The sequence below is a fragment of the Fulmarus glacialis genome, unplaced genomic scaffold (genome assembly GCF_000690835.1).
Source record: "Fulmarus glacialis isolate BGI_N327 unplaced genomic scaffold, ASM69083v1 scaffold43282, whole genome shotgun sequence".
NCBI classification, from domain to species: Eukaryota; Metazoa; Chordata; class Aves; order Procellariiformes; family Procellariidae; genus Fulmarus; species Fulmarus glacialis.
The window spans coordinates 135-15,762 of NW_009197979.1; the positions used below are offsets into that span (position 1 = coordinate 135).

A 15,628-nucleotide genomic window follows, 5' to 3' on the forward strand; every position below is an offset into this window, starting at 1 on the left:
TCACTGGTCTTAGCACATTTAAGCTCGCCTAGTTTTCCCCAGCCTTATCTCGCAAAGTAAGCAAAATCTGCTGGAGAAGAGTGAGTGATGGGTGCTTATTGTGTGAGGGGAGCCTGTACAAGTTCTTATATAAAGCACGGAGACTGTGGCATGTTTGAGAACATGTTTTCCTGCCTTGTGCCTAATACTCAGTTGTCACAACGTGTTCTGTTCTGAATAAGGGAAAGTTAATCAAAAGGCAGATGTTTCACTAAAAGCATGGCTTCTTCAGGAGGCTAAAATACTGTTTTGAAGGGTTGAGTATAATAAATGCTTATGAATTAAAAAAAAAGGTCAAAAAGGCTCAAAATTGCTTGTATTATGTTGATATTTTTTTTGGTTAGTGGAAAGGTAGAAGGCCAGCCCAATGGTGACACAATCCCAGCTGAGCAAGCCAACCCTTCAGATGACACTGTTGCTGGTGCTGGGAGTCGTCAGAATGATCAGATAGTGCAGAAAATAGAGGAAGTGCTCTCTGGAGCCCTTGATACAGAGCTGCAGTGCAAATCAGGTAAATGAAAACACATTTGGCAAATATATTCTTGTTTAAGAAGGTTGTCATAGTGCTTAAAATTGAATCAATTTTACAGAGATGAAAAAGTACGTTTCAGTACTTTAGAAGCTCATCGAGCTTCATCTGAAAAGTTGTATGTTTATTGTAATGTTTGTTAAGTATTTTTTTTGTCTACTTGTGATTTACAACCATAGATGGACAGAGAAATACATAATTTAAAAATTGAAGCAGGTTATTCTACGAAAGCATTACTTAGTGTGCAAAATTTTATTTATATATTTTTCTTTTCTCTCCATTACAATAATGCTAAAACGTATAAGTAATGTCTCTCTCTATATAATTATGCTTTATTTTGTATATACCTACTTCAGGGTCTTAATGAGCAGTTCTTACTAACAAAGCTAGTACTGATGGATAGAAGCATTATTGTGTTGTTTTGGATTGGTTTGCAAGATTATTTCTAAAAATCATTTATTAGAATTCAGAACTGTATGATTAATTGTTCTGTCAGAGTAAGATGCTTTGTTGTTTTAAAATGAATAATGCACTTACCTTTAAAATGTAGATACTCAGAGTGCAATCTTCCAAAGGTTAAGAAATTTTTATGGAGAAATCTCGTAACTTCAATAAATTACTGGATTTATTATGCCAAAATGTTACATATGAGTATTCCTTCTCATGGGACTAGTCCTTTCTGTAAAATGTCTGAATCAGGAGAGTTAGTGAGATGAGGACTCTAATTACTGCATTTCTGATTTTTTGGAGTTGAATCGTAGGTGACTGCTATGTGTTTGGTAAGTATGGTTCCAGAGTGATTTTTTTTTTTTTTTTAAGAGGCAGTGTAGAAAATTGTTTATTTCAGAGATTCTGTTTGCAAGGTGTTGGAATTGCTTTTTCTTTCTTTTATGCACAGTGGCTTGTTTACCTTGAGCATTTTCAACAGTCTTTCACTGTACAAGCAGCACTTCAGGCTGGCATCTGGGTTTTTTCCTTTTTGTATTTTCGTTCTTCTGTCTTGGAAGAATGAGGCAAGCTAACATGGTAATAAACAAGTGAGACCTATTACCTGGAAAGTTAATAAACTTAACTTACGGTAAACGTTCCCACTGTTCATATCTGGAAAGGAGTTATATTGGTTTTGGACAGCAGAGATTATATGAAAATGATGTGTAGAAAAGGACATTTGACTCTGCTTCATTGTCCTCTTTCATTGCATTCACAACAATGTTGGTGGAAACACTATTTTTTGTTAAGCTGTTTATTCCGTAAAAATGTGTGTGCTTAAAACTTCTTGAGATACTTGTTTATGGAATCTTAAGTCATGTTCATTTAATAGTATCGCAATTACCAACAGTTTTTGAATGATTTTGCATTGCTCACTTGAAAGAGTATGCTTTGTAATCACAGCCAGATTATAATTGGAAAATCCATATTGCTGCACTGGCCGGTATAAATACAATCATTGAAGGTAACATACAGGCAGACTTGAATATATAGCTCGTATTTAATAGAAATTATAACAAGTTGCCTTCAATAGAAGTGCTTTCTTCATGAAAACATGGCACTAGATCCAAAGAAAGGCAAGAGCCTAATACAGGTTAAATTCAGAGGAAAATGAGGTATAGAATTAAAAGAAGGTGATTGAAATTTCAGTCTCCCTCTTTTCTTTCCCCCTCAGTGATTTATTGTCCCTGCAGTCACCTGAATTTATTAGTTACTTTCCTGTTTGAAGCAAAAGCTCCATTAGATACTTGGAGTTTTGCAGTTGCTTGTGGCAACTGCAGTCCAGTCTGAGCAGCTGGTTGCCTGCAATGCCTTGAAGCTTGTTCGGGATTGGGGAAGTAGGTGCTGTTTCCCCAGATTTGTTTGAAGAACTTAGCCAGTGAGGAACTTAGTCGGTAAATATGCTTAGATAATTTCTAACACACTAGTAACTTAAGTTAAAGCATAGTAGGGGATAATGGGTCGGCCACATTTTATACAATAAGCATACCACCACTTAGATAATTTGTCTGGAAAATGGGAGTTCTTGTTTCACTTCCATGTGCAGCTTGGTGTAGTTTAAAAGCACATCTCCAGCCTCCTGGAAGAGTGCACTGCCCAGTTGAATATATGTGGAAGTATATCCAACTAGTTCTTGGAAAGAGTCATGTTCCCACTGGAACTGTGTTGCTGACCAAGAAGATTTGGTTAACTTTTTGAAAGAAGAATTAGTTATTTTTACTTAAAGTGACTCCTGAGATGAAGCGTAAGAGGGCTGAAAAGGAAGTCTGTGCTATTTGTGTATGGTAGTTTAGTGAAGAAGGCATGGGTTTCAAGTTTAAATTTTTTGTACTTCTGTCCATGTACTTGGTCACTAGTCTAAAAAAAAATCTTTGAAATGTAGTTTTAATAACATTTACAAGGAAAATATCATTTTTTTCTAGATGTAGACAAAAATACTGTGAAAAATAGTACTCAGTCTACAAAAAGAAGCTCTACTGCTCAAGATGAAATTCCTAGGAAAAAATCAAAGAAGAACAAGAAACACAAAAGCAAGAAGAAGAAGAAAAAGAAGAAGAAAAGGAAGAAAGAGAAAAAGCATAAAAAGCAGCCAAAGGAGTCAAAGCTGAGCACACGTCATGGAGAACATGCAGACTTGCAGCCTGCTTCTCACTTGATGCCAGAGAAATCAAGCTCCAAATTGAGTGTACAGCATGGAGGATTTGGAGATGCAAATCTGGCTGTCCACATGCAGCCAGAAGAACTGTGCTTAACAGCAAGTGAGGAGCCTGATAGACAAGCTTTAGGACTTGTTTCTCATTCAAGAACTGATTCTCAGCAATCTACAGAAAATCTTGGAAGTGAGAAGGGGACTTTGTGTGCAACAAATCCTCCATTTAATTTAGAAGGCAGCCAATCTGATATCCAAGAAAGTGCTACTATGACTCAAACTAAAATTTGCACTAGAGCAGAACAAATTAAACAGGCTCAAGAAAATATTTATCCTATAGCTATTAATGTGACTGAAAAGGGTGTTCTTGTTGATACTGGAAATGAGACTTCATCTAGCATCCCATCTGGAGTTGCCAATAAATCTGAAATTCAGAAAGATTCAGCAGCAGCTTTAGCTTCAGAGGTAATAGAAGCACTAAAAGGTTCAGAAGTTATTCTGAAATCTAAAGGCACTGGGGAAGTAAAAGCTTTGGGTACAGCTCTTGAGTCTGAGACCATGGAGGTGTTGAAATATTCAGAAGCATCTCTACAATCTGTGGCACAGGAGGGAGCAAAAGAGTTAGAAGCAACTTCAGAATCTGTGTCTTTGGCAAGTGATGTGGCAACAATTCCTAAATCTGCAAATCAGGCAGATCTGAATACTGTGAAGGTAACTCACATGTCTGTGGCCGTGGAAGAAGTGAAAATTCCAGAAGCAACAGAAAAATCTCTGCATATGGGAAATGTGAAAAATGTGGAAAGATCTTTGGAATTAGGGGGTGTGAGCAGAACTTTGGAGCCAGCCCTGAAGCCCTCAATTCTACCTGATAATTTGAGAGTGACGCAGTGCAGCCCTATGGAGGGTTCAAGTGTCTTGAAGGCAGATGTATCTTTGCAACATCCTTTTAAAATACCTGCAGCAACTTCTGTGACCCAGGTGGAAATAACAAGTGCCAAAACACCCCTGGGACCAGGAGCTGTTACAAAAGTGAAGGATACTGAACCAGCTAGAAGTTCTGCGCATGTGGAAGACGTGAAAGCTTTGGAAGAAGCTCTGCAGCCAATTGCTGTAGTAAAGCCCAAAACTTTGGAAACAATCCTGGAACCTGCGGGTGTTATAGCAAAAGATGTCAAAGCAGCTCGAGAATGTCTGCAAGTTGAAGTAGTTAAAGATATGGAAGGTACCATGGATCCTGCAACAGTGCTGAATGCATCAGGAGTGTTCCTACAACCTAAAGTCTTGACAGAAACAAGAACCCAGGAATCTGCACTTCCAGCAGAATTGACAGATGTGAATGTGGTTGCAGAGGCAAAATGTTTAAGAGCAACTTCAGAACCCGTAGCAGTTGTGCAGACCTTCGTTCCCCAAACAACTCCAGAAATCCAGATGGCGGACCTTTTTAAAGGTCCACGAGCAACCGTGGAAGTTGCAGTGCTAACAGGAGTAAAAGGTCAAGAAACAAGTCAAGCTACTCTGCAACTGGAAAATACTAATGCTTCAAAAATTTCACAATTTACTCTCAAGCCTGTAGCTGTAACAGAGGCAAAAGATTCGGAAGGTTCTTCGTTACTGAGACAACCGGAGGAGCTGAGAGAATCAAGATCTGAGAGTGAATCAAATGTGAGAGGTTTGGAAGCAACTCCCCTGTCTTTGCAGAAAGAAGACGTGAAAGGTCCAGGAGGAGTCCTAAGACCAATGGCTGTGGTGGAAGCAAAAACTTTGGAAACAGCCTCGCTGTCTTTGCAGATGGAAGGTGTGAAAGCTTCAGAAGAAGCTGTGCATTGTGGGACTGTGGCCAGAGGTTTAGCAGCAACACTAGATTCAACAGCAGTGTCAAAAGGTTCAGAAATAAATCTAGATAGTATGGCAGGAGTAGAAGCAGGCTCAGATGTCAGTCTCCTAGCTATGAAAGTCGGATCTGTGAGACCAGGAAAAAGTTTGGAAACAACTATAGGACCTGTAGCAGAGACAGAAAGGAAAGATTCAGAAGCAGACCTTGACAGAGCCGGGGCAGAGATGAAGACATCTTCATCACACCTGCACGTGAAAGGTCTGAGAGATTTAGGCGATCCAGTGTCTGTAGGTATGGCAAAGATACAAGCTTTGGAAGCAGTCTTGCAGCCTGGAACCCTTGCAGTGGCAAGGGGCTTAGGAGAAAATGTGTGTTCTGAAGCCAAAATGGGTAGCAAAGTCTTGGAAGCAAGTCCAGGACTTCTTGCTTTAGAAGAAAGGTCAGAAAGGACTCCTGAACCTGTGGTTGCACGTGTAAGCATAGAACCAGTTAGAGAGTCCGAGGCAATGCATTTGAAAACCACAGCAGAGAGAGAACCAAAACATGCAGAAACAGTTGCAGAACCTCTTGGTGCAAGCAAAACAAAGAGTTCCATCATTTCACAGTTTCAGGTCATGACACATACAAGAACCTCTCAAACTGAGGTGGTAGGGGAGATAAAGGATTTTGAACTAGCTACCGGTTCTGCCACTGTAGAAGTGAGAGGTTTAGAGAACTTGCCGGAAGTTGAAGAGAACCAAAACATGCAGAAACAGTTGCAGAACCTCTTGGTGCAAGCAAAACAAAGAGTTCCATCATTTCACAGTTTCAGGTCATGACACATACAAGAACCTCTCAAACTGAGGTGGTAGGGGAGATAAAGGATTTTGAACTAGCTACCGGTTCTGCCACTGTAGAAGTGAGAGGTTTAGAGAACTTGCCGGAAGTTGAGGCAGTTGCAGAGGTAAAAGATGTGGAAGCGAGATCAAAAACTTCACACTTAAGACAGATGAAAAATTTGGAAATGGTTGTGGGATCTGAAACAAGGACACTAACACAAGGCTTGGGAGGGACATTGGCATCTGAGGTGGTTAGTGAAATGAGGCATTCTGAAGTTACCCCAGAAGATCCAAACAAAGCAAAGGCAAGGAGTAAAGAAGGAATACTAGAACCTGTGCAAACAGTGACGGTGCAAACTTTAGAAACAAGTTCAGAATCTGTATGGGAACAAATAGAAGGTCATTCAGAAGCAGTATTAGAATCTTTTCCTAGAGTGGAAGAAAAAACTATGGCATCAGAAATAGTGACAGAAGTGAGAAACTTGAAAGGAACTTTGGAATCTAAGATTTTGACAGATGTGAGAACTCAGGGACCTACTGTAGAATATATAATTGCAACAAGGAGGACAAGCACAAAAAAAAGTGAGCCCTCGCTTACCAATGTAGAAGATTTGGAAGAAGCTTCAGAAACGGAGAAAGCAATGAAAGCAAAGTATTTGGAGCCAGCATCAGAAGCTAGAGAAGTGAGGTTGTTGGAAAGTATGGAAGAGTCTGCAACAGTAGGGGTGAAAGGTTCTGAAACAGTTGAAGAGCCTGAGGTACACGTGGATATCCAAGGTTTGGAAACTTCCGCAAAATCTGGAAGTGTGGGGGCGATGAATGTTTTAGAGGATGCTTCAGAAGCTGTTCCAGAATCTCTGCGCCCTGAAAAGCAAGAACATGTGCAAGCAGTTCTAGAAGCAAAACCTGCTGCAGAATGGCAGAGTACAGAAGAGACTCCAGAAATCTTGAGTGCTGCTGAAATGAAATCTTCTGAAGCAGTTCCAAAACCAGGGGACATGAAGGATCTGGAAACAACACTGGAACATGAAGTGGCAGCAGAAGTACAATATGCAGAAGGGGTGCAGGGTCAACAAATGGAGGATGTGAGAGTTCCAAGTCAAGCTCAGGAATGCGGGATACCGGTCGAGAAGAAAGATGCAGAGCAAACTCGAGCATCTGAGCCTTTAATAGCAGAAACAGTTTTTAGTTCTTCACATGCAGCAGATGAAAAAGATTCAGCAGGGACTCCTGAATCTGAAATAATCGGAGACACAAACCAGTTGGAAGCAGCTCCAGCTCCTGTGGCAGAAAAAAAAGATTTGGAAACAGCTCCTCTTCCTGAGACTGTTGTAGAGCTGAAAGATGCAGAAGCAGCTGTAGGGTTGGAGGCAGAGACAAAAGATTTGGAAGCAGCTCCAGTACCTGAGACTGTTACAGAAGCAGTTCCAGTACTTGTGGCAGGGACAAGCCAGTCGGAAGTCATTCCACAAGCTGAGGCTGTCAAAGAAGCGACTCCAGAACAGGAGTCAGAGAAAAGAGATTCAGAAACATCCGATGTGCAACCTGATGTGGCGGCACGAATGAGGGAGACTCTGATGAGACTTGAGAAAGTTATTGAAAAAAGTAGCCATAGAAGCAGTGATAAAAAACATGATGCAAAGAAACAAAAAAGGAGTCGTTCCAAGTCTCAGTCCAGGTCTAGGAAGCGGAAGAAAAAATCAAGGTCGCGTTCTACTTCCAGGCGTTTGACCTCTAAAAGAGCACGTTCTAGGAGCAGAAACTATTCAGATTCCAGAAAAAAGCATTCCAAATCTAGATCCCGATCTGTGGAGAAGAGAGAGAGAAGAGTGTCTTCCCGGAGGTCCAGGCGCAGACGTTCCAGGTCGTCTGACCGTTACAGGTCTAAATCCAGATCAGCAGAAAAGAGAGGGAGCAGATTGTCCTCTGGGAGGTCGAGACATAGACGTTCCAGGTCGTCTGACCACTACAGGTCTAAATCCAGATCAGCAGAAAAGCGACTGTCCTCCCGAAGGTCCAGACGTAGACGTTCCAGGTCTTCTGACCGCTACAGATCTAAGTCCAGGTCAGTGGAGAAGCGTCTGTCCTCTCGAAGGTCCGGGCGCAGACGTTCCAGGTCTTCTGACCGCTACAGATCTAAGTCCAGGTCAGTGGAAAAGCGACTGTCCTCTCGAAGGTCTGGGCGCAGACGTTCCAGGTCTTCTGACCGCTATCAGTGGAAAAGCGACTGTCCTCTCGAAGGTCTGGGCGCAGACGTTCCAGGTCTTCTGACCGCTACAGATCTAAGTCCAGGTCAGTGGAAAAGCGACTGTCCTCTCGAAGGTCTGGGCGCAGACGTTCCAGGTCGTCTGACCACTACAGGTCTAAATCGCGGTCAGTGGAAAAGAGGGGGAGCAGGTTGTCCTCTTGGAGATCCCGCCGCAGACGTTCCAGGTCTTCTGACCGTTCTAAATCTAGATCCAGGTCTTCAGAAAAGAGAGGGGGCAAAGAATACTCATGGAGGTTCAGACATAGAGGGTCTGGTTCCTCTGATCGTTCAAAATCTCGGTCAAGATCTGTTGAGAAGAGAGGTCGGAAGGCATCTCTGCGGAGGTCTAAACGTCAGCGCTCAAAGTCCTCTGACCGTTACAAGTCTAGATCCAGATCAGTAGAAAAAAGAGATCGAAAGCAATCGTCGCGGAAGTCTAAACGTCAGCGCTCAAAGTCCTCTGACCGTTACAAGTCTAGATCCAAATCAGTGGAAAAAAAGAAGGAGTCCTCGCGAAAATCTAAGCGTCGCCGCTCAAAATCTTCTGAACGTTACAAGTCTCGGTCTAGGTCTGTTGAAAAAAAGCGCAAGGAATCTTCAAAAAAATCCAAACGGAAACGTTCCAAGTCCTCTGATAGTGTTAAGTCAAGGTCCAAATCTATAGAAAAAAGAGAGAGTAAGTTATCCTCAGTAAAGAGCAGTAGCAAGCGTGTGGAGTCTTCCGAACTTCAGGAGGCAACCAAATGTCTTGAAAAAGCAGAAGTTCCTGAACCTTCTTTTGCAAGTGAAGGCAGCTCCAAATCCTCTAATGGTCCCATGTCAGTAGCTTTGTCTGTTGAAAGAATAAATGGCCCAGAGCTGCCACCATCATCTGAAAGTGGATTTTCCAAAACTTTTGATAGTCAAGAGAAAAGCTCCTCGTCTGTTGAAAAAACAGTGGGTCTGCAGTGTTCTGTCATGTCTGAATTTGATAGCTCCAAAACTCCAGATGACCAGGAATTGAGATCCATGCCTGTGGAAGAAACAGAGGTTTCGGAGCTTTCTGCGACATCTGAAAATGGATCAGCTGAAAAAGCAGTGGCTCTGGAGTCTTCATCACTACCTGAAGTTACATACTCCACATCCAAGTCAAGTTCCTCATCTGTTGAAAAAAGGGCAGATCCAGAAACTTCTTCAATAACAGAATTTCAGCTCTCCGCATCCCATGAAGATGAGTCGAGATTTACCTCTCTCAAAGAAATAGAGGGTCCAGAGCCTCTTCTGACACTTGAAAGTGGATGCTCTGTATCTTCTGATGATTACAAGACAATCTCCTCATCCTCTGGAAAAACGGAGGTTCAGGGGTCTTCTCTGATGTCTGAAAGTGTACTCTCTGACTTGTCTGATGGCCGTGAATTGAGACATATCCCGGCTGAAAAAACAGAGCTTCAGAACTTTTTGCAAGTACCTGAAAGTGAATCTTCCAAGTTGGCTGACAGCCCTGAGTCAAGGTCACTATCTTGTGAAACAGTAGAGGCTCAAAAATCTTTGCTAGCACCTGAAGTTACATGCTCTGCATTCCCAGATGTCTGTGAGTCAGCCTCCTTGCCTATTGAAAAGGGCCAGTTGCAGGAGCCTTCTCTGGCTTCTGACAGTGGATGCTTCAAGTCTTCTGATGGACATGAATCAGGATCCAGCTTTGCTGCACAAATAGAGGAGCTTCCGTTGATGTCTGAAGGTGGGTCCTTCAAGTCACCTGATGGAAATGAACAAAGATCTTTATCTGTTGAAAAAGTCAAGGTTCCAGATGTTTCCCTGACATCTGATTGTGGTCCTGTTGAGATCTCGGATGACCTCATTTCGGCATCATCTTTTGAAAAAGTGCGGGAAGTTGTACTGACAACTGTAGGACAAAGCTGCAAGTCTTCTGAAGGTCATGAGTCCAGATCATCTGTAGACAAAGATTTAGACGGTCCGACACTTTCACAAGTACTTGAAATTGACTGCTCTGAATCTTCTGAAGTGCGTGAATCGAGATACCTGCCTGCTGGAAAAATAGAGGGTGCAGGATCTTTCTTGATGTCTAAAAGTGGAATTCCTGTGTGCCATGATGGCCATAAATCAAAACACAATTACTGTGAGAAAACAGAAGGTGCAGAACTGTCATTGGCATCTGAGCTTAGGTGTTCTGTCTTCCCTGAAGGCTATGAATTGACATCCACTGCAGTTGAAAAAATGGAGATACAGAAGCCTCCTGTCCCACTGGAAGGTGAGTTCTCCGAGTCTGCTGATGTTTGTGAATCAGTAAGCACACTTACTGAAAAGCTACAGGCCCCAGAGACTTCTTTGACATCTGAAGGTGGACTTTTCCTGTTGCCTGATAGTCATGAATTGAGACCTGTCCCTGATGAAAAAGTAGAGGTGCAAAAGTCATCTGAACTGAAATGCATTGCATCCCCTGATGGCCACAAGTTGAGATCTGCCTATGATAAAGAAATACAGGTGCAGGAGCCACCTCTGATACTGGAAAGCAGATGTTCTGTTTCCTCTGATGGTCATGAGTTGACATCCACCTCTTTTGAAAAAGTTGAGGTAGAGGAGCCTTCCCAAATGTCTGAAAATGAATACTCAATAGGGCTTGATGGCCCGGAGCTGACATCAACCCCTGCTGAAAAAACAGCGATGCGGGAACTTTATCGGATGTCTGAAGAAAGATGTTCAGTGTCCATTGAGAGCCAGGAGTTGCAGTCACCCCCTGTTGAAAAGATAGAAGTGCAAGAGCCTGCTCTGATGTCTGGAAATGATTATGCTGTATCTTGGGAGGGTCAGGAGTTGAGATCTAGCTCTCCTGAAAAGGTAGAGATGCAGGAGGCTTCTGAAGTACCTGACAACGAATATGCTGTGTCTTCTGAAGATCACGAATTGCCGTCTTCCCTTACTGAAAAAACAGAGGTACAGGAGAGTTCTCTGCTGTCTGAAAATGAATATGCTGTATCTCCTGAGGGCCAGGAGATGACAACCAGCCCGGCTGAAAAAGAGGTGCAGGAGCCTTCTCTGACATCTGACAGTGAATATACCATCTGCCCTGAAGGCCAAGGATTACAGTCTACCCTTGCTGAAAAAACAGTGGTGCAGGAGCCTTCACTGATATCAGACGGTCAATATGCTGCATCCCCCGAAGGGCAGGAGTTGCTCTCTACTCTTACTGAAAAAACAGAGGTGCAGGAGTGTGCTTTGCTGTCTGAAAATGAGTATGATGTATCCCCTGAAGGCCATGATTTGAGATCCAGTCCTGTTGAAAAAGAAGAAATGGAGGAACCTTCTGAAACATCTGAAAGTGAAAGTTCAATGTCCACTGATAGCCAGGAGTTGCAGTCTACTGTTGGAAAAACAGAGGTGCAGGAGTTGTCTTTGATGTCTGAAGGTGAATGTGCCATGTCCCCTGAAGGTCAGGAGCTGCAGTCTAGCCCTGCTGGAAAACTAGAGGCTAAGGAACCTTCTCTGACATCTGAAAATGAACGTGCTCTGTCCCCTGAAGAGTATGAATCAAGATTGACTCATGCTGAGAAAACAGAGGATGTGGGTTCTTCCTTGACATCTGAAAATTACCATCTTTTATCTTTCGAGAGGCAGGAGGTAAGATTCACCCCTGTTCAAAACGCAGATGTGCAGGAGCTTCCTCCAACACCTGAAAATGAACATGCAGCATCCCCTGATGGCCAGCAGTTGAGATTCCCCACTGTTGGAAAAGTAGGTGGTCTTGAACCTTTGATGCTAAACGATAGAGCCTCCATGTCCCCTGATGATAGTGACTTGAAATCTATCCCAGTTGAAAAAATGAATGATGCAATGCCTTCTTTAATGCCTGAAAGTGGGTGCTCCATGTCCCCTGATGGCTACAGTGTGAAATCTGGCCCTGGTGAAGAAACAGGGGATCTAGAGCCCTCTTTGATATCTGAACGTAGGCATTCCACATCCTCATATCAGGAAGGTCATGAGCTGAAATCTCCCGTGGATGAAGAGGGCCTGGAGTCCTCTTTGACTTCTGAACATAGACGGTCTGTGTCCCCTGAAGGCCATGACCAGAAATCTACCATAGATGAAGAAATGGATGATTTGGAGCCCTCTTCGACATCTGAACATAGGCGCTCCACGTCCCCTGATGAGCATGAGTCAAGATCTAGCATTGGTGAAGAAGCAGAGTATCTGGAGCAGCCTTTGACAACGGAACGTAGATGCTCCGTGTCTTCTGATGAGCATGAGTCACGGTCTACCACTGGGGAAGAGGTGGAGGATGCAGAACCCTCCTTGACAGCTGAACGAAGAGACTCCACATCCTCTGATGAGCGTGAGTCAAGGTCTACCACTGGTGAAGATATAGAAGATGGGGAGCCCTCCTTGACAGTTGAACGTAGACACTCCACGTCCTCTGATGACCATGAGTCAAGGTCTACAACTGGTGAAGAAATAGAAGATTTGGAACCTTCGACAGCTGAACATAGACGCTCCATGTCTCCTGATGGACGTGAGTCAAGGTCAACCACTGGTGAAGAAGCAGAGGACCGGGAGCTCTCTTTGACAACTGAACGTAGACACTCCACATCCTCAGATGAACATGAGTCGAGATCTACCACTGGTGAAGATATGGAGGATATGGAACCCTCCTTGACAGCTGAACGAAGAGATTCCACATCATCAGACGAGCATGAGTCAAGGTCTACCACCGGTGAAGAAGTAGAGGATATGGAACCCTCTTTGACAACTGAACACAGACGTTCCACATCCCCTGATGGGCGTGAATCGAGGTCTACCACTGGTGAAGAAGTAGATGATGTGGAGCCCTCCTTGACAGCTGAACGAAGAGACTCCACATCATCAGATGAGCATGAGTCAAGGTCTACCACTGGTGAAGAAGTAGATGATGTGGAGCCCTCCTTGACAGCTGAACGAAGAGACTCCACATCATCAGATGAGCATGAGTCAAGGTCTACCACTGGTGAAGAAGGTGAGGATGTGGAGGCCTCTTTGGCAGATGAAGACAAACATGATTGCATGCCTCTGGAGAGATTGGAGGAACAGGAACCTGAAAGTAGGCGTTCTGAGTCTTCTGAACGTGAAAAATCTAGATCCAAATCTGTTGATAAAATATCTGACAAGGAGTCTTCACGAAGATCCATAAGCAGACGCTCAAAATCTCTTACTCGCCAAAAGAGTCGATCCACATCTATTGAAAAAGCAGCAGACAAAGAATCTTCACGGAAATCTAGACGTAGACGTTCCAGGTCTACTGCTCGCCAGAAGAGTAGATCCACATCTGTTGAAAAAACAGCAGACAAAGAGTCTTCACGGCGGTCTAGACGTAGACGGTCCAGGTCCACTGCTCGCCAAAGGAGTAGATCGACATCTGTTGAAAAAGCAGCAGACAAAGAGTCTTTACGGAGGTCAAGACGTAGACGCTCCAGGTCCACTGCTCGCCAAAGGAGTCGATCCAAATCTGTTGAAAAAACAGTAGACAAAGAATCTTCACGGCGGTCTAGAAGCAGACGCTCCAGGTCTTCTCAGCGCAGGTCCCAGAGATATGATACAGAATCTCGCTCTAGACGGAATCGCTCCAGATCAGTAACACGGAGAAGAGCATCAAGATCAAAATCTAATCGTCGCTCTCGGTCTAGTTCATTGTCACGTTCAAGGCATCGAAGGAGGAGTAGGTCAAGGTCAGCATCGAGAAGACGGCGTTCTTTATCAAGAGACAGGCGTAAGAGATCTCAGAGAAATAGATCAAGATCTACTGACAGAAGAAGAAGAAGATCAGATTCAAGAGATCGTAGAATATCACTCAGATTACGGAGCAGGAGTCGAACACCTATTCGTCAAAGGCGATCAAGATCAAGAGGAAGAAGACGGAGCTCTAGTAGGTCACCAGTTCGACTACGGCGATCAAGATCTTCAGGGAGAAGAAGATACAGCAGATCACCTGATCGTCGTAGGTCAAGGTCATCGGAACGATTTTCAAGCAGGTCACCTAAACGTCTTACAGACTTGGGTAAGTGATAATTTTATTTTCAGTAGTTCCATGGTTAGGTGGTACTGTGTTAGTTTACATAGTCTTATTTTAACATATCCCTGTTCCATTGATAAGAAATTTCTTGGTAGTCATTTTGTGCATTACTTTTAGGCAGTGACTTCAGAAGGAACTTCTTATTTTGGAGCTGAATCAATGCTTACCATTTGGATGCAAGTGTATTTAGAGCAGGTTATATCTTGGTTATAGAGCTTTTATACAAAGGTAGTGTGTTGCAGTCTTGAGGAACATTGTTCATTGTAATAGTTAGCAAAGGCCAAGTACTCTGTGAGAAACTTAGGAATTTCTAGTTTTCCTGAGAACAAGTTGGGCATGAAAGAACATTTGAAAGTAAGTGCCAGTTGGAGAGTTCTTACCTTTGTCGTCAGCTGTAATGCTTGTTTATCTGTTTCCATTACTCTGTCTTGCCTCTTTCCCATGGTAAAAACTTAACGGAAAGGAGGACTTGTTCCTGAAAATATTCCCAGGCCCAGCTGATTGGAAAATAAAAGAAAAAATGCTAATGAACTGCATCTTTTTTCTGTGACTGGAGGAAGAGAGGCCTTATAGTTTCCTTAGGTACTAAGTTACGTAAGGAGAAAGAAGGTTTTAATTTTGAGAGATGAGCTCTTGTGTGTGAGGAAGCCTCCTTTTGTGCGCTTCAGGTTCTGATCCTTTTAGTCCTGTCTCATAAAGTTACCATGGAAGCCCCTCTACCAGAGAAGTATTTTTATACAGAACATGAGAATTAATGAGCATCCTTGAGTCTGCCTCCATACTTTGATTATGTAGCAAGTCTGTATCTATATACTTATACTGCTTAAGAAGTGAAGGAATGTTGTCCTTTTAGGATTTTTGTAGAGCTGTATGCTTGCAGAGATAGTGCAACTCATGTATTTGCAAACTGGCAGATCAAGTAAGATGTACTTTATTTTCATTCCCTATTTCTGTGATAGGGCCACACGTGCTTTTTTCCTTAATAAAGCAAAATACTGTTTTATTAACAATTCTATGTGTAATTGTGTTTTATGCACGTGCACATTTTATTCAGTGCTTATGTTTTTCTGTGGCTGGTTGTAAGTAGCTTTCAGGCTACATAGTGGGAGATTTGAGGGGACTTCCTCAAGGCCCTTGAATGTTTTTCAGAGATACCTAGGAAGTAGACTTTGGAATTTATGCTGTGTAGAAATGACCCAGTATTTCCAACACTAGAATGAATCGGTGAAGTAAAATAGGCATTAGAACTTCTGGGGTTTGGAGGATTTTGAGTGCTGTAATTTGGATGCCCGTGCTTTGTGTTAAATTTGCAATTTCACTTGTCTGCTGGGTAGACCAAATTTTAAAAAGTCCAGAGCATCTAAGTACAATTTTAGTTATTTTCACAGACCACAAAAATGCACAGTGTGGGTAAAATCTTGTGTTTTCTCTTTGTACTTTGTTTAGTCTGCCAGAAATCAAAATATAAATAAAATATAAATATAA

The 15,628-nt window shown here is 42.8% G+C and overlaps 2 protein-coding genes across 2 annotated transcripts; both read left to right on the forward strand.

Moving 5' to 3' along the window:
- Nucleotides 1-383: 383 nt before the first annotated feature.
- Nucleotides 384-5,858, forward strand: LOC104073086 (protein SON-like; the record flags this gene model as incomplete). Its single annotated transcript, XM_009572749.1, has 3 exons — nucleotides 384-550; nucleotides 2,980-3,917; nucleotides 4,185-5,858. Coding segments are annotated over 3 exons (2,779 nt in total), but the record flags the coding sequence as incomplete, so codon positions are not given.
- On the forward strand, nucleotides 5,855-14,128 carry LOC104073087 (serine/arginine repetitive matrix protein 2-like; the record flags this gene model as incomplete). Its single annotated transcript, XM_009572750.1, has 2 exons — nucleotides 5,855-8,231; nucleotides 8,330-14,128. Coding segments are annotated over exons 1-2 (8,176 nt in total), but the record flags the coding sequence as incomplete, so codon positions are not given.
- Nucleotides 14,129-15,628: the final 1,500 nt, after the last annotated feature.